The sequence below is a fragment of the Eupeodes corollae genome, chromosome 2 (genome assembly GCF_945859685.1).
Source record: "Eupeodes corollae chromosome 2, idEupCoro1.1, whole genome shotgun sequence".
NCBI classification, from domain to species: domain Eukaryota; kingdom Metazoa; phylum Arthropoda; class Insecta; order Diptera; family Syrphidae; genus Eupeodes; species Eupeodes corollae.
In genome coordinates, this window is record NC_079148.1 from 99,117,314 (window position 1) to 99,137,080 (window position 19,767).

At 33.3% G+C, this 19,767-nt stretch overlaps 1 protein-coding gene across 1 annotated transcript; it reads left to right on the forward strand.

The window, feature by feature from the left end:
- Positions 1-8,541: 8,541 nt before the first annotated feature.
- LOC129947059 (uncharacterized) lies at positions 8,542-19,767 on the forward strand. Its single transcript, XM_056057495.1, has 5 exons — positions 8,542-9,139; positions 18,826-18,978; positions 19,052-19,319; positions 19,373-19,530; positions 19,597-19,767. Exons 1-5 carry the CDS (start codon positions 9,062-9,064, stop codon positions 19,666-19,668), a joined length of 729 nt encoding a protein of 242 aa, XP_055913470.1. The 5' UTR covers positions 8,542-9,061; the 3' UTR covers positions 19,669-19,767.

Consider the following 19,767-nt stretch of genomic DNA (forward strand, 5'->3'; position numbering starts at 1 on the left):
AGCTTCTCGTGTTTTGTTCTGGTCAGATTTTTTGTAAAGATATCAGCGATCATCTCAGATGTCGGGGTGTACTTCAGCTCAATCAAACCATCTTCAGACAGTTGACGCACAAAATGATATCGAATGTCTATGTGCTTGCTTCGAGGATGAAATACAGGGTTTTTTACAAGCTGCTGTGCACCTAAATTATCAGAATGGATTAAAATAGATTTAAATGATACCTTTTCATATTGGAATTCATTTAACAAATTCCGAAGATACGATGCTTCTTTAGACGCCTGCGAAAGAGCCATATATTCCGCTTCTGTGCTGTTCAAAGTGACAGAAGTTTGTTTCTTCGATTCCCACGATACTGCTCCACCTCCCATCAGAAAAACAAAGCCGGTATTCGATCGACGGTCATCAATATTACCAACCCAATCTGCATCTACGTATCCAGTAAGTTTGGTTGGTGTTCTTCCATAAGTAAGCTTGGCATTGATGGTCGTCATTAGGTATCTCAAGAGATGCTTGGCTGCTACGAAGTGCTCGGTATACGGTTCTACGTTCAACTGTGAGAGTTTACATACAGAGTACATTATGTCAGGACGGGTTGATACCGCAATGTAGAGAAGTGCTCCTATCAACGACTGATACTTCGTTGAATCTATGCGTTCTCCTCCACTATTATTACCTTTCACTAATTTCATGCCGGGGTCCAAAGGTGTACATCGGGGTTTACTTTCCAATAAGTTAAACTTCATGGTAAGTTCCTTGATATATTTTTGTTGATGGATTTCGATTTGATCACCTTGCCTTTTGATTTGAATGCCCAAGTAATAACTCAGCTCACCTTTGTCCACAATGTCAAATTCAGAGCCGATCAGAGACTTGACAGATTTCAAATCTTCATAGTTTGATGCAGCAATTATCATATCATCAACGTATATGCCAACAATACATAACACATTACCATTACATTTTGTGTAGACATACGTATCGCCATTACAACGCCGAAAACTGAGTTTTTGCATTGTGTCATTTAGTTTTCTGTTCCATTCTCTACCTGCTTGCTTTAGCCAATAAAGGAATTTTTTAAGTCTGCATACTCGATTAGGGAACTGCGGATCAACAAATCCTTCTGGTTGATGCATGAATACAGTTTCTTTCAAATCACCATGTAAGTAAGCTGTTGTTACATCGACATGGTGTAAATGAAGATCGAACTGTGCAGCCATAGCGATTAGAAGACGAATTGTCGAATAGCGAACGACAGGGGCGAATGTCTCGTAATAATTGATCATATATTTTTGTGAACAGCCTTTTGCAACCAGGCGGCATTTATAACGATCTATAGAACCATCTTCGTTATGTTTAATGCTGTAAACCCACCTGCATCCAATTATCTGGCAGTCGTCAGGAGGGTCAACCAATTCCCACGTTCCCATCAATGAGAGTGCATCAAACTCAGCTTTCATAGCTTCTCTCCATAGGTTATTTTCGGGGTGGTTGATTGCTTCAGTAAAAGAACAGGGAATGGACATACCTTCTTAAACAACGTTGATGACCTGCTGGTTAAATTGCTTTGCTGGACGGCCAACCTTTCCAGTCCTTACGATTTTCGGACGACCAGGTAAGTTTTTTGTCTGGGGTGCGACACTGGAACACGATGTTGTTGGCTGTTGGGACAATTCCAGTTCTTCTTTCTCTGCCTTCATTGGATGTTCTTCGTTTGATTCTGTCACATTTTGAGACAATTAATCTAAATCTGTGTCTAAAAAATCATAAACGTTAGGACTCAATTCTTTATCGTTTTCAAAAAAATGAACATCACGACTCCTGACAATTTTACCTGTAGCCATGTCTAGTAACCGATAGGCTTTTGACTCATCGGAGTAGCCAACAAACGTATACTCCTTACCTTTTGCCTCAAACTTTGACTTGCCAGGTTGGTTCATTAAAACTACTGCCTTGGATCCGAACACACGAAAATGACTAACTGAAGGTTTCGCACCACTCCAGACTTCATAAGGTGATTTATTACCCAAGACTTTTGTTGGACATCGATTTCGCAAATAAGCAACAGTGCATATCGCCTCAGCCCATAAAGTTTCAGGAAGAGATGAACCTATGAGCAAACATCTTGCCATCTCCACAATTGTCCGATTTGCCCTTTCGGCCACACCATTTTGCTGCGGTGTGTGAGCTACAGTTAACTGCCTCCTTATCCCGTTATCTCTTAAAAAATCAGAAAACTGATTGGAAACGTACTCTGCTCCATTATCGCTACGGATCATTTTAATTGCTCGCCCTGTCTCTCGCTCTACATCTTTCTTGAATTGCTTAAAAATTCCAAGAACCTCGTTTCTTCTTTTAATGATATGATGTACATTTTACGTGACTTGTCATCAATGAAGCTCACAAAATAGCTACCACCTCCAGCTGAAGCTGTCCTCATGGGTCCACAGATGTCTGTATGGACTAAATCAAGGATTCCCTTACTCCTGCTGAGTGATTTCTTAGGAAATGGTTGTTCGCTAATTTTGGGCTTTACACAAACTACACATTCAAGATGATTTTCACTACCAAGCTTGAGACCTAGGACCATATTCTTCGTAAAAAGTTGTTTTAAGCTGCTTCCATTCAGATGCCCGAATCTTTCATGCCATCTATTAAAAGAACTTGGATTCATTTCCTGAGTCCTCAAACTAAATGCTAACTCATGGCTCACACCACAAACAACGTACAAATCTTTACGTTTTTTAGCTTTTAAAACTACTTTATTGTTTTGGCCTCTTACAATTCCAAAATCTCTAACAAATTCAACTGCATGCCCACTAGCCGTAATCTTACTCACTGATAAAAAATTACCCCTCAATTCGGGAATAAAGAAAACATTTCTCAGCGTTACGTCACAATCATCAGTACTAATTCGAACCGTTCCTACGCCACTGGATGTAACACACACATCTGTTGTAACACACACATCTGTTGCGAGTTCTACTGGTGTCCTAGGAGCATCTTCTAAAGACGAAAACAGATTTTTATCACAGCACATATGAGATGTGGCACCGCTGTCTATGCACCATTCGTTTCTACCCAAAACTGCATTTCCATAGGTAGTATTAGAAACTATGCCAAAAGCTGCCTCGTTCCGGTTGCTCATTGATGCGGTGCATTGAGAAGCGAAATGACCTCGAAAACCGCATTTAAAACATTTGCCACGTTTGTTTAGTTTTTTATCCAAATTGCCTTTTTTTGAATGTTGAACTGGACCTAGCTTTGATTTTGCTCTTATAGCTAACACATGCTGACTACTGCTACTCACGTGCTCTTTGTCCCTATCATTTCTTCTTTGTTCCTCCTCTGTCAATTTAACCTTTAGAGAAGTCAATCGCGACTCTCAATAGCTACTATAAAATTCTCGTAATCATCAGGAAGACTACAAAGCAACATTATGGCAAGTAACTCATCTGGCATCTTAACATCGATCTCATAAAGCTTCTCAACAGTAAGGCAAAAATTATTGATATGGGCAGACATAGATTGCCCTTCATGCATTTTATTTGATAATAATTGCTTGAATAAACTTACTTGTCTGGCTGGTCCAGATGGCTTATGAATCGATGCAAGAATGTCCCATGCTTGCTTTGAACTTCTGCTCTGCTTTACGTGAATGAGCTCTGATGGTTTCACGCTGAGTAGGATTGTCGAAAGCGCCTTACTATCCTATTTGTCCCACTTGGTTTTTTCCTCCACAGTAGCATCTTCCTTGAGTTTGGTCTCACCGCTAACGTACTCCCAGAGATCACAATGCACGAGCACGCTCTTCATCAAAACCTCCCATGCACAGTAGTTATATAATCAAGTTTCTCTATTTGATATAATGATGCCATGATTTTTAATTTAAGAAAATAAGTGATATACGACAAACGCAAAAAATTATTTTGAAACTAATTGAAATAAAACTTTTAATTTAGATAGACTTTTGTTCTTAAAAAAAATGTGACCTGGGCCCATAACCTGTTAGAGTTTAAAGAATGAAAACAGTCCACGATTTAACAACGTTATAAATCTGTACTTTATTCAAAGAAGTATATATTGAGAGTGATTAACATAACATAAGAAAATAAGAAAAAAGCAAATACTCTAGAATTGCATTGCTATGTATATAATAGACTTGAATTTAGACTTTTATAAACAGCGCACAGTAGTGCTTAAAAGTTATGAATTATAACAATAATAACCAAAACAAACATAAAAGTAAAACTGATTCTTTTGTTCTCTAACTTATTTTCAAAAAAAAACAACATTAAACTCTTTTATATCATATTGGCAAGCCAAACAACTTTGACATCAAATAACAATACATTAATATTGTTGAAATAAGTACTTTTCGGAAGAATACATTTTTTTAATCGATTCTGGCTTTTCATTTAAATAATTCTTAAATTCGATGCCATTTAATTCATAATTGCATTTGCAAATTAAAATGCAACTAATTGCTTCAATTTTCATATTGTTTTTTTTGTTTGTCCATCATTGTTTAAAATTGAGGAAACTCTCTTTGTAAGGGCATTAGCCCAGAAAGGCATAAACAAAACTGTACGATTTTTGGAATGTTTTATTACTGTATCATTTTTTCATTGCAAAACTTGAAAATTAAAACCCATCTATCTCCAGCACTCATTTGGCTCTCCTTCCATTCAATAATTTTTTCTGAAGAAACGTAATTTTTTAAGCATGAAAATTCGTCGAAATCATTAGTGTTATCAATTGAAATATTGCGCTTTTTTTTACACTAAACTTAACTCAACTTTGTCGGAGTTGTTGTTGTAGAAGTACCAATTCTAAATATCTACATACGCTTTATCCCAATGCAGTGTACTGTTTTAAATAATCAATAGAACATCTGTAGAATTCATAGGCATGGCATTTTATTTTCTTAAGTACGTCAGGATTTTCTCGTTCTAAATCATTGGTCATATTTCTGAAAATTGGCAAAAAACCATCCATTTTTTTTTGTTCAATTTTAGATTTAAATTTTTTAATTACTAGAGACACTTCTATCATAATATTTCCTGAGTTTCTATTCGTACAATGCTATAATAAAAAAGCGAAGCCTGAGAATGAACAAAAAAAAGATTTCCGGATAGGGATTATTAAAAACTTCTCTCAATATTGTTGTTCACAGATGCCACTGAGTTTAGTCACTATTTTGAAGTCGCGTAGGAGACGTGATACATTTATATGTATGTTGACAATAGATCGGAAGATCCTCCTGGTATTCTTTCCATTTCCAATAATTTTAACTTAATACCTTTGAGTGGCATGAATTACCGCCCAAGAACTGGACATAGCTTCAAACTTCCATGATCGAACAATCTCTTACTTCGAAAGAATAAATTTATATGTTTGGATGATGAAGCAACAACGTCAGCGTTTTTGTGTTTTGAAGTTTTTTAATGGTGCTGTTCGATATCCAATTTTCTATTATTTGCAATCGAAAACGTTGCTGTGCATTTTATGCACTTGACATTGTCGTGTGCTGTTTTCTTTAAGAATTTATATTCTTTCTGTAAACCTTCGTTAAAAGAACACTTTCTCCAGGGTGTCATAACAATAAACTAAAACAATAAATTGTGTTAAGTATTTTACACCATATTTTTGTATTTCATTTTAAATTTACCAAACTTATTCTTTTCCAGAGGCATGTGACAAGCGAGAGGTAAAGGATATCAACAAGTGAACAAACCACAAACTTTAGTTATAATGGTCCTTCCAAATGAAATCTAAAAGTTTTTTTTTACAAAAGTAAAAAGGAGTGTAATTTTTGGAGTGAAGGATTTTTCAACAAAGCAATAATTGCAACAGTGCACAAACTCCTACCATCTGCACTCTCAAAATTACTTTTGTAAAATGCCATAACTAATCCAAATGCAAAAAGATGAGTTTTATTCACATTCACTGAAAGTTATTTTTACCATTGTCATGCTCAGTAAAATTGAATGGCAATATCAATTTCAAGTAGTGAAAGAGTCATCCTGTGGGCAAGTGTAAGGCTCGTTTCACACTAGACCGTTTTGACTGTAAGGCAAAAAACCGGTTGGCGTATGTATGAAAACATGCATTTCGTCACGTACGCCACCAAGCTTATCTCGCCGTCCGGCTGCCGTAAACTGTAAAGGCAGTAGACGGTTACTACACGGCGTGGTGCCGGCATTGAAAGCGTATGGCCTCTTTCACACGAGACGGTTTCATCCATATGGTTAAAATCCCTACGATTTTTTTCCGTACGGACTTCGTTTTCACACATAACGTATTTTTCCCGTGAATCGTCTACGTTTGGTTATATTTTAGATATTTTTTAATTTTAACTCAGGTACAAGTGACCACAAGAACGGATGGCAGACGAATAAAATCGTCTTTTGTAAATGCGTTCGCGTAGACGTCACGGTCGCCATATATTTCAGTCGTTGAGATGGCTGTTTTAAATCGTCCGTACGGGAAAAACCCGTCTCCGTCCAGTGTGAAAGCTTTAGTTAATTTTATTAGTTCACTATTAATGGCTCACGGATAAAAACCGTACGTCTCGTGTGAAAGAGGCCTATACGGTCTTCTTCGCGCCTCTAACAAAATGTCGCCGTCCGGGTTTTTGCCGTACGGTCAAAACAATGTAGTGTGAAACGAGCCTAGGGCCTCTTTCACACGAGACGGTTTCTTCCGTACGGATTTTATCCGTGAGCCATTAATATTGACTTAATTTTTCAATTGTGAGAATAGGAAGTGTTCCGAAAAAGAAAGAAAACAAATATTAAATAATGAGCAATATCTAAAATAATGAACATTTTTACGACACACATTAATTCATAATGAACATTTTCTTTAAATAATGAATTGTCCATTATAATATTGAAGGGATGGCCACCGTACATATTGCATATACTTTATCTTGCCCACCGTTATGATACCAGTCTGAACTATTTATGTTTTCGCCCAAAGTTCTTGACTCTTTTTCATTATTTACGTGATTAAATAAATAAATTAGGTGGCGCAATAGTCCGTTGAGAACTAGGGCCGAGTGGCTTACAACTCTACTTACCTTTAGTTTTAAGCCGAATCTTATTTGAGAAAGTACTTTTCATAACAAAAATTACCTTTGAAGGATTTGTCAATTCCTCTCAAGAGGCAGTGCCCGGGCAAGACGTGATTGTAGCCCCGGAAATGGGTCTGTTATGCATCTTCCTGCCGACATTTGTTATCAAACCAGAGGTTTCTTGTTGGTGGCGGTTTGAAACCCAGCTCATCAGAGGCGGCTTTTTTGAATGCGTCGTTACAATGTTCCCGCTGGTTTGCGCTATATAATGTGATGGCGGTAGAGAACTTCGAAAGAGTTTACTTGTGTCTAGGTTGGAGAAGGATTTGACGATCTTTTGGGATTGTAGCCGTTCGACGTTGTATCTTCTTACAGCACCTATCTGGCTACAACGAGGTAGTGGTCTGAGACGATGTTTGTTATAAGTTGTTCAATAAATTGTTTAACCTAACTGCAATTGTAGCCGCCACCATTACGGGAATTCCTCAGATGCCGTCTGCATAATAATACAAAAATTAAAACATACAAATAATAATCAATAAATACAAATAATACTTCCTCAAAATGGAAGCAGTTCTAAATGAAAATTTTTTTTATTAACACAGGGTAAAGGGCAACGACAAACATTTTTTCATTGAAATCCATATTTATTAATGAAAAAACTTTAGTAAACACAAGAAACATCATAGTTTAAAATTATTTGAGCTTTTAAGCTGAGCGAACATAAAAATAATAAGAACGTGTACCTTAGCGAAGATATTGTTCTTTATTTTTATCGTCCCACAAAAAACTGTCTTCAAATTCATAAAGTTGGTCTAATTTTAACTGTTATGAAAATATCTTCATTAGTCTTATAAGGACGCCCTCTTGAATTTTGTTTGTATTAAAAACCGCATTTAAAGAATGGTATCTTACCGAAATTCAATACTGAGCCAATGTAAAAAAAGACATCTATGTCAGTCGAACCACAATTTGTGCTCAAAAAAATCGTTCCAAATGCGATCATTGTCACATGACACAGGTGAAAAAACTACCCCACTTTAAGCGTGCGCAAATCGAAGACCGACTTTAAAGTCGAAATACCTTTTTCTTTATGTTTTAAAGACAAATAACATGAGATTGATGAAGATCATTAAATTTAAATCTAAGCGTTTGCCATTTCGTGTCATGAAGCTGGATGATAGTTTTAGCACTCTAGACCTACGACTCTAGAAACGGTTTCAATGATGCTAGCTAGCTAACATTGTTTTATAGGTACAAGATATGTCGTATGCATGATGTGTTGGTGCCTTTTTGTTTAAGAGTGGATCTGGATATTGTATTGCGCTACGCTGGCGCTGGCGCTGCTGGCGATGGAGCTGAAGCTAAAGCTGAGCTGCGCTGCGCTTTCGCTGCTGGTGGGATATTGCTTAATTCTTTGGTATGCCAATCGGATGGATTTATTTGATTGCCATAGAGACAAAAGATACAAAGCATCAGCATCGCGTCCGGAGTTTGACATTGCACAAACTCCTACCATCTGCGTGATATTCGGATTCTCTATCGCTTAGGTTCAGTTATTGTTTAGCTATCGGGTAAGTCGTGTCGTGTTCTGGTGTATTGTGCAGCTTCAACGAATCATACAGCAAGTTATTGTGCGCATCCTACGCTTGTATACCATCATCATCATCCAGTCAAGTATTCCTTTCACATTGAATTGGAAAAATAATAGCAACAACATAAAGTTACATTAAGTCCAAAAATTTTGTCTTGAAGTTTCCTTATAATTCAAAATTGCATTGCAAGTTCTTTGCGTTGTTTTGTAAAGTTTGTTTGTGCGAACTTTCAGTAATTTGTTTGTGTTTCTAACTAATAAAATAAATTGATCTGAAAGCGAAGGTTAAGGGTGAAAGATATTTTGTGGCAAATTAACTTCCATTCACTTTTACAACAGAAAGTGTACCTATTGAAGTGAAGTCAAAATACTTAGTTAAAGTGCACGTCAATATGGCATCAAACGTGCTTCTGATTATTTTAGTAGCAGTTACATTTACATTTTCAACAACAACAGGACGGATTGTTAAGGTTTGTATAGAGCATCAAAGCTTAATATTAACTTCCCATAGGAAGTTATTGTAATGGGTCCGATTTGTCAAATTGAAAATTTTGACATTTCTCGACGTTTCAAGGTCCCTAGAGTCGAAATAAAATATTTTTAGAAAGATGTCTGTGCGTGCGTGTGTACGTACGTTCGTACGTCCGTACGTTCGCGACGTTTTTTTCGTCGTCCATAGCTCAAGAACCAGAAGAGATATCGACTTCAAATAAATTTTGTTATACAGATAATAAGGCAGAAAGATGCAGAAAGAGCTCTCAAGAAAATTGCGTGGGTGGTTTTTTTACCATAGCAATTTAAAAAAAGGTGAAAATTTTGGTTAACCCTTAATATCTTACGAACCAAAAACGCTAGAGACTTGAATTAAATTTTATATAATAGACTGTAACGTGATCTCAAAGAAATATATTTTTTGAAAAAAAATTTTCTAACGGTTTTTTTTTCTAAATCAAAAAAACTGAAAAAAAAAATTTGTCACCTAATAAATTTAACGACTAACATATGATTTCATCTCCAAAACAATTTTGAGCAACGGAGAATAATGTTTTCAAAATCTGATAAAATTTTGAGAAAAATCGAATTGACAGTTCTTTTTATAAAAAATAAAAATCTAAAAAAACATTACTCAAAGTTCGTAAAAATTAAATATCGATTCAAATATCTTCTCAAAAACTTAAAATTTAGACTTCAAGCTTATTTTATCTTATAAGAAATATTGTTTTCAACATTCAGTAAAATTTTGAGGAAAATCGAATTGACACTTTTTCTTACAAAAAATAAAAATCTAAAAAAAAAATGAAAAAAAGTTGGTAAAAATTGATTTTCGACTCAAATATATTTTCAAATCTTTGAGATATTGGCTTTAATTTACTTTTATTTGTTAAAAAATATTGTTGTCAACATTCAGTAAAATTTTGAACAAAATCGAATTGACAGTTTTTTTATAAAAAATTAAAAACCGAAAAAAAATTAACAAAAGTTGGTAAAAATTGAATATGGATTCAAATATCTTTTCAAAAACTTGAAAGTTAGACTTCAAACTTATTTTATCTTATAAGAAATATTGTTTTAAGCATTCTGAAAGATGTTTAGAAAAATCGAATTGACTGTTTTTTTAACAAAAAATAAAAACCTTAAAAAAAAAATTTATAAAAGTTGGTAAATATTGATTTTCGACTCAAATATCTTTTCAAAAATTGTAGATATTGGCTTTTAACTACTTTTATCTTTCAAAAAATATTGTTGTTAACATTCAGTAAAATTTTGAAAAAATCGAATTGATCTTATAGAAAATATTGTTTTCAACATTCGATAGAATTTTGAATAAAATGGAACTGACGGTTTTTTTTACAAAAAAAAAAAACTCTAAAAAAAACAATACTAAAACTTGGTAAAAATTTACTTTCGACTCAAATAGCTTTTCAAAAATTAAAAATATTGGCTTCAAACTTATTTTACAGAAAATATTGTTTTCGATATTTAGTGATTTCTATATATGAAAATCCAACTGTCCGTTTTTCATAAAAAATAAAATCTATAAAAAATAGTACGCAAATTTGGTAAAAATACATAAAGACAAACTTTTAAGCAAGACAAATCGACAGACGGGATGGGAAGTTATCAGTGTGGGTCGCATCCCAGCCTCTTTTTTAGTTATGTAATTAATTTCTGATAGCTACTAATGATATTGTGGCATATTACATAAGAGAGTATGAATCCAAAATAACATAGGTACTATTATTATTTAATTAAAAATGATAATCTTACAAATGTTAATAAAAGCCTAACAGTAGGTACCTAATAGGATTTAAAATTAAAAATAAATTAGGTGGCGCAACAGTCCTCCTAATTACATACATACAACTCTTAACCATTCCTATGTGCGAGTTATGTTGTCAGGGATGGAGAGGACGTACAGTTTTAAGTCAAATGTGACTTTCTTATTTGTGAAGGCACTTTTTATGACAACAATTACTCTTTGAGGATTTGTAAATTCCTTGCAAAAGGTATTAGGATTTGTTGTGGATTTTTTTTAACAAATTATTAATAAAGGTTTGACAATAGTTATGAGTTTTTTAAACAAACGATCCACAATTGCAACCGGGATCTTGTGATTTAACACATTTAGATTTTTGCATTTAGGGCCTGCTGAAAGATAATCAATTGAATTATTTTTATTTATTTTATTTCTCTTAAAGTGGAAGTGTGGTCATACAGCCACAAAAGGTTGAAGATGGTTAGAAAAACTTTATTAAAAGGACATTTTTTTTAATTTATTTTTTTTATTTCATTCTTAAAACTTAACAAAAATTCATAAAATTGTAAAATTAGATCAATTTGAAATTCGATCTTATATCTCTGGGTTTATCTTAAAATTTTGTTTTAAAATATTTAAAACTGGAGAATTTCTTCGCTTAGGTTGAAATCATTTTTGAGCCCTAGAAATTCTAGATCTTCGTTGAATTAAACTGAGTTTTAACTAGTTTTTTGCTATTTTTATAACACGCCCTAGATAATTCTGACGCAACATTCTGACATTTTCCGAACAAAATTAAAAAAACATTTTTCAGTTTTCATTGGATTTAGGATTTGGTTTTGATTTTCTTACTTTTTTAGAAATAAAAATTGGGTTTTCTTTTATTTCGTTTAAGATTGGTGTTATATTCGTCATCATTTCTATTTAATTTTGTCCACTGTTTCTTGAGAATTCGAACCATTCATTTAGATATTTAAGTCCTGAAATCTCTAGAATATCATGAAAATCAATTTCAATGATGAAAAATTTGAAAAGTTTATGGAAATCGTTTTATCGTTTAGGTAACAACAAATGAAAGAAACTTCAAATTAATGTACATATGTATTTTTAAAGGATTAAGATGTTCTGCATTCGAATCTAGCCTCTATTTGTTTTTTATTACATCGCAGGTTTTTAAAATACGTCCAAAAACCAAAATGAAGTTTCTAAAACTTAAGCAATAAATTGTACGATGGCTTATAAGTATAAATGTTTGCCTGGTAGACAGATAAAATGATTTTAATATCTAACTCAGTTTCTGTAAATTCTCATCAATCATGGGTCTTTATTTGAATCTCTCTCTATATGGAAACAGAATTGCAAAAAAAGGTTCGGAGTTAATTTTCAATGCTTATCTTAGCTCTCTGCTGAAATTTAAAAAATTCCCATTTTCAATGTTAATTTTATATTGTTTTTTGCTTTCAATCCGTTTTGAATTTTTGTGTTGTAAACCGTTTTAGCACAAATTATCATTATTTGATTTGATTATTTTGAAAGAAGTGAAATACAGTGACATATGAAATACTAAACATATTTCAACTGATTATCAAAGAAATTGATTATAGATTAAAAAAAAAAACTATTACGAATTTAGTCACAAATATACTAATCCATGAATTTAGATAGCTTAAAAATGTGTATTTTTTACAAATTTTAAGAAGTCATATCTCAAAAACGTTCATTGAAGGAATGATTTTGAATTCGGATTTAAATTAAGGCTTTCAAACCCAATTAAAAAAAGCAATTTGATTGCCAAGAACAAAATCTTGTCGGCAAGGTGGCATTTATTACAATACAAATATTTGTGCTGAAGAGTATAATAAATATCTTTAAATATAAATAACAATTAACTTTGAAAAAACCTTAACTTAAAAAAATAGATATGTTATTACAATAATACGCTGCCTTGATTCTAATCAATAAAATTCGTTAATTAATTATATGGATCTTGCAGTTTTATTTTAGCTTCTATTCCGGAAGTATTCTTAATTAATAGCTTCAAAGAGCATACATTTTATCAATCACTGAAAGCCGTTCTTTCAAGGCAATTATTATCAAAACTTGGAAAAACTAAACAAACAAAAAAACTTATGTAAGGGACTTGAAAAGTACGGCAAGTTTCTAGCATCTGAATGGCCAGCTGCCAAAAAATTACCTTCCAACGCAACTTTTTGGGAAAGTAGACTGGAAAGTTAGCCAAGAAAAATCTCCCTAATTATTAAGTCAATTCCACTTATGTCAAAATGACAGCTAATTATAATTTTTCATTCAACTGAAAGCTGAACTTTAGAACTCTGTGATTTATTTATTGTATGCACAATTTTATTTGATGTTGTATGTAAAGGGTTGCATGTCCGATTGGAAAAGGAATAAGTAATATTTAAAAAAAAAAATACAAATTACAAGTGGAGATGGTTTGTAGCTTGTCTAAGGAGTGTTTTGTAAAAAATTATGTAAATATGTTTTTGTTAGTTTTTGCAAGATCAACTGAAAGTAGAGGTTAGTGAAATAAAGTTCCGAGTTTGAAGTTTAGGCTTGGACAAAATATAAGATCAAAGAACGCATTTAACTCCAAATAAATTTCCTTATGTGGTCTGAACCTGTCCATTATTAGGACAGACCGTCCCAAAACCATTGACTCACATATTACACGGCAACAGAAATTAGTCAACACGACTTAAAAATGTATGTCAACGTGAAAGTCAAAGTTCAGTTAAGGCGATTACATGACGTGACACCCATGGGACAGATTTTAACGTCATTTTTACGCATTGATCGTTTATGTTGAAATAATAGCTTCATAAACATAACATAAGTAGATATCTACTTACATACTTTGTAAACATTTAATTGTTGTATGTATTTCACTTGTAATGAAAATAAATAAACATAAATCACTTACTCGACGAGAACATCCAAAGAGATTCTATCCCACGGAAATACCGTATACGAAGTAATTAATTTTTTCTTATATACTTTCTTTAATTGATATTCTAATTCAATGTACATTCACTGTCAAAAGTCTGAAACCGTAATAAAAAAACAAAACAATAATTGTTATTAAAAAATAATTGTTTCTGGTCTTAATTCAATTTGTATTGAAAAACAAAAAATAATTAATTTCTTTGGAAGTGACTACCAACTGTATGAAATTCGGACGCGATTAAAATAGAAGCAGGAGCGCAAAATAAGTGACCAAATTTAAACAAAATTACTGCTTAACATGTAATGTATGTAAGTATTTATTTATTTATTTATTTATTTAAGTATTTATATTTAATATGTTAATATTCTAAGCAAATAATCAAAAAATCAGTCAGCTTCTAAACTTTTGTCGGGGAGTGTAAAATAAAACGAATAGTGCTTATGCATTTTGATGTTCTATAACTTTTTACATTCCTGCTCACATTAGTGTTTTTTTTTAAAGTAGATACAAAAAGAATAAAATGCATGAACAACGACTAAGAAAAACGTTTATGATGAGTGCGTTGAACCGCGATATCTAAACGTGTGTAGGTCGGTCAAAATTTCTGGATGTCAAATTTTATAAGAACCCGAGAGTTCAGAACTATGGCCTAGTAACTTACAACTCTCAACCATTCTTGTGTGCGCGTTATGTTGTCAGGGATGCTGGAGACCTACAGTCTTAAGCCGAATCCGAATGGATATATTGAGAAAGAACTTTTAATGACAATAAATCCTTTTGGAGAATTCGTAAAATCCTCGCAAGAGACGTACTCGGGAAAAAAAACTTTAAATGCCACAGATCTCTGGCAGAACAAACCAACGCACTACCCATCACGCCACAGTTACTTGCAAGTGCAGATTTAATGTTTAGTTGTAAATTTCTTACATAGGGTATAAATTGCCCAAAAGGGTAAATATCAGAAAAAACCTCTTTATTACAAATCAAAAATATACTCAATTCCAAAGATGGGAATCATTTGTACCGTGAATTTGTAATTTTGCATTCTGTCTATTAATATGAAGATACGAAAACCAACAACAAAATAATGTGTTTGGAAAGCAGCACCAAAATAGTATTTTGTTTTTACTTTTTTTTTTTAAATAAACATCAATTTTAAGCGATAGTTTTGTTAAATTCCCATAGGAAGTTAATTTATTGGATCCGATTTGTCAAATTGAAAATTTTCAGTCGAAATAAAAGATTTTTAGAAAGATTCTGTGCTTGCTTTCGTGTGTACGTGCGTTCGTCGTCCACAGCTCAAGGACGAGTAGAGATATCGACTTGTAATACATTTGTTGAGACTTCAATTAAATTTTATATAATATATTGTAACTTGATATCAATTTTTTGAAAAAATCAATTAACGCTTTTTTATAAATCAAAAAACTAAAAAGAAAAAATGTGTTACCTCAAAAATTTTACGAATAAAAAAATGATTTTAACTCCAAAACAATTCTGGTATTCAAAGTTTGTAAAAATTGAATTTCGACTATCTTTTCAAAAACATTATCTTATAAGAAATATTGTTGTCAACATTATTAAAAATTTTGAGAAAAATCGAGTTGACAGTTTTTACAAAAAATAAAAACCTAAAAAAGAATTAATAAAAGTTAGTAAAAATTGATTTTCGACTTAAATATCTTTTCAAAACTTTGCGATATTAGCTTTAAATTAATTTTATCTTAAGAGAAATATTGTTTTCAACGTTCAGTAAAATTTTGAGAAAAATCTAATCGACAGTTTATTTTTTACAAAAAATAAAAATCTAAAAAAAAGAAGTTCGTAAAAATTGATTTTCGACTCAAATGTCTTTTCAAAAATTAAAAATATTGGTTTCAAACTTATTTTATCTTACATAAAATATTGTTTTCAATATTCAGTGAATTTTTGATAAAATACCAACAATCCGTGGTTTTTTTTTATAAAAAAAAAAATAAAATCTACAAAAAACCAATCTCAAATTTCAAGAGTGCAGTCTTTTGTTATTTTGCAAAGTATTTGTTCTTTTTGTTTCAATAAACAATAAACTTTGCATAATATATTAAGAATTTTGAAATGGTTTTCAGTAATATGCAGAGAGACAATTTTAGTTGGCTATTTATCTAGAGCATACACTATTAAAATAACGGTAAAAGAGGGTGAGACAAGAAACATTTCGACGATGTTAAAGTGACGTAAATGATCTTATGATGGTAATATCACCAATCAATCTAAATGCTCTACGTTCAATACTGTCCAAGAAACTTAAGTAAGTTGCAGGAGCACCATATAAGTCTTTTAGATAACAGCCAGATCAGAGGGCGAGAAAAACTTCTTGCATCGCCTTAGAAAACCCAAGGCAAGGGGGGTATATTTCGCTTTAACGATACAAGACAGCATTGTGTTTTCGAAGCATTAAATTCCACGCGGTTTCTTATTCTCCATTGTACAATGCTGTTATTGTCGGAATTTAATGAGCTTATCATATTTTGTCATTGCAATCTGAAGAAGAGGGATGTAAGTCTGAAAAAAAATATAAAAAGCTAAGAGTACTATCATCAGCGAAACAATGTATTGGATTAGAAGTTACAGAAAGGAGATCGTTAATAAAAATGAGAAATAGTATTGGAGATAAAACGGAGCCCTGGGGCACATCAGCATTTATTTTGTGGTTTTCAGACTTCAATGCATCCAATACAACTTGTATTGAATGATTCGAAAGATAATTACTAATGAAGGAGTTATTCATGAAACCGAAAGAACGCATTTTCGATAAGAGATCCTGATGCCAAACCCCTTAAAAATGCTTTTGAAATATCAAGTGCAATTATCTTACTTTCTCCAAAACTATATGTAAAGATTTGTTCCACTGTTCGGTGAGATGAACCATGAGATCACCAGTGGACCTATTGCCACAAAAGCCGTATTGTCGGTCATTAAGAAGCTTTCGATCTTCGAGATATTTCTTGAGCTGATAATTAATCAGCGTTTCCATGACCTTGGAAACAAGGGACGTAAGTGCAATCTGTCGGTAATTAGACGTTGAGGAAGATTCGCCTTTTTTGGGAATAGGCTGGACAAATGCGGTTTTCCATCTGCTCGGAACGAGACCTGAGGAGTGGGACAGATAAAAAAGCTTACGCAGTGGTTTTGCCAGCGATGAAGAACACCTCTTTAGAACAATAGCGGGGATACCATCCGGACCAGCAGATTTATATATGTTAAGATCTTTTAGGACTCTCGCTACAGTACGAGTGCGAAAAAAGATTTGCCCCATTGAATCATTAACTCGCTCAAGTATAGGCGGAGTCATAACACTCACTGGCAGCGTTGAATTGGCGGTAAAGAGATTTGCTTTCTCTAAAGAGCTAACAAATGGAGTGTCATTCACAACGAGCGTAGGAATCGAGGAAGAGGAGGAATTCCTCATATTTTTTACAAATGATCAAAAATTTGTACTGCCTTTGTGACATTGCAGTATTTTATGCCGTAATTTTTGGTCATGTAAAAATTTGGTCCGTCGAATATGGGTGTTGCAGGTCTTCCTGGCTTGCTTGAACTTATTCCGGTTTTCCTCAGTTGGATTGGCTTTAAAACAACGGAAACTTACCTTCTTGACCGTAATAACCTCTTTTCAGCTCGCATTGAACCATGCGTTTTCCTTAGGTCTGATACTTTTAACCCTTTTCGGGATAAAAGTTTTCATTCCCAGGAGAATCAAACTTATGATTATATCAGCGCTACCATCAAAGTCACCAGTTAAAGATGCTAAAATAATTATTGAGACCGTCCCAGTTGACTTTCTCGTATTGTCAAATGCTTCTCTTAGGAGCTCATTCTTTGACTGGAGAGTGTTTTTACACGAGAAATTTTGCTGATATGACACAATGGTCACATGTGCCTAAAGGAGACAGAACACTAACAGTGCACTTATCAGGGTCATAGGTAAGAAACAAGTCAAGAGTGTTTTCTGCTCGACCTTTCACGTCTGATATTATAGTGGGCTCGTTGACCTGCTGAGTTAGGTGGTGTAACTCAACGAAGATCTCAGCACACACTCCTGGTGTTGACCATCCCGATTGTTGAAGCCATTAAGAATTATGTACATTGAAATCGCCCGTAACAACGATTTCAGTGCGAGGATAGGACGAAACAATTCTTTAAATGGAATCAGACAAAGAATCAAATTCACGAGAAGTTGACACTCTGTCTAGTTTGGGGCTTCGATAAAGGAAGCAATAGTGATGATTTTTATTCACGGAAAATTTAAACTACATAAAATTGAAAAAAGAATTGGTGCAGAGACCCTATTGTGGCATAAACTGATAAGCAACATCATTCCTAATGTATATGGCGAGGGCATGGTTTGAAAAGAATAATGTCACCAAGTTATACCCTTGAATAAAGAATTCAGTGGGATCGGAATCCTCACCCACTTGGGTTTCACTTAGTGCCAATAAAGCTGGCCTGTTTAAAGCAGTATGGGAGTACACAGAAATAAAATTCGCTCTAAGCCCACGAATATTACAATAATCTACCCTGAAATTTCCAGCCATTGCAAATAAAAAAATAACAAAAACCAAAACAGACAAAGACTATAAGAAATGAATGAATGAAATGAAGAATTAAATAAGAACCTATTTCGGTGTGTATTCAACATTGAATACAAAATTGACTTAAGGGAAGCTGTTCTTCTCGATGAAGCAAATGCTTTGGTTAATTCATGCCATATATTATCAGATTCTTAAGTATTTTATTAATACGAGTTTATATAATATTGCTATGAAAATTGAGTTTGAGCAGGTACTATTCTTTATTCATAGAAATATATGCCTCACTAATCTAAAGATCCTAAACTTCGATGTATTATTGTTTCTATTTTCAAAATCATCTCTTCAAAATATTTTTTTCAGAAAAGACAAATATACCGTGAACAAGTTCTGCCCCATGCTGGTGGAAAAATTCCTGATACAGCCTTTCAAACAGATCGCCTGTTTTTGAATCATTTGCAAAAGGAAGGCATTGCAATACCAGATGGCATAGTTTTGCAACAGCGCAATCCACAAGTATGTAATTTTATACTAACAAAAATTTCAACAATACCTGCGGATCAGTTGCAATTTTTTATTTATTTGACAGGTCTATCCGTTTCTAAACAAACAGTCGAGAACTGTGTACAAAGTGGCATTGAGCTCAGATGGAAGGTACATACCAAATGAAGGACGTTATTTCTACGATTCCCCACCATCAGTGGAGACAACATATTTAGTTCCACAAATTCATGACTATCCCGAACGACCATCATCATCTATAATGCCAGCTTATCCCGTCTACAGACAACTAAACATACAAAATCCACTTCTCAATCAACCCAAACTCCAGTCGAAATTGAAGCACAAGAAAAAATGTATGTAACAATTTTAGATTCAAGTAGATTTTCAACGCTTATTCTAATTGCAGCATTTTTATACTTATCACCATACAGCAAAACCTCTGCACTCGGCTCAGACAAACTAAAGATCATCAAGCCACAAACCCAAACTCTGAAAGTATTGAACGATCCTTTGGGAATTTTGTCGAACAATCATCACTTTAACTCAAACTATGGTCATGCTCATGTAAGCAAAAGAAAATTTAGAAGTTTTTCAACATATGTAATTATAATTGAAAACAACTTATTACAGCTCTTCAACGAATTCGACAACTTATTTAATGATTTTCAGCTGGACAATCCGAGGCCTATTTATAAACAATAGTTAAGTTTTAAGTTATGCATATCAATTAACTATTTTTTCACTTTTTGTATTTTTATATGAATGATCATTATTTCATTACATATTCCCTCTGTACTTTAT

Bases quoted from the DNA above. Each gene is read 5' to 3' on its own strand.
- LOC129947059 (XM_056057495.1), top strand. From the start codon at position 9,062: ATGGCATCAAACGTGCTTCTGATTATTTTAGTAGCAGTTACATTTACA. The intron at 19,320-19,372 runs GTATGTAACAAT...TTCTAATTGCAG, and splicing joins ATTGAAGCACAAGAAAAAAT to CATTTTTATACTTATCACCA. The intron at 19,531-19,596 runs GTAAGCAAAAGA...AACTTATTACAG, and splicing joins CAAACTATGGTCATGCTCAT to CTCTTCAACGAATTCGACAA.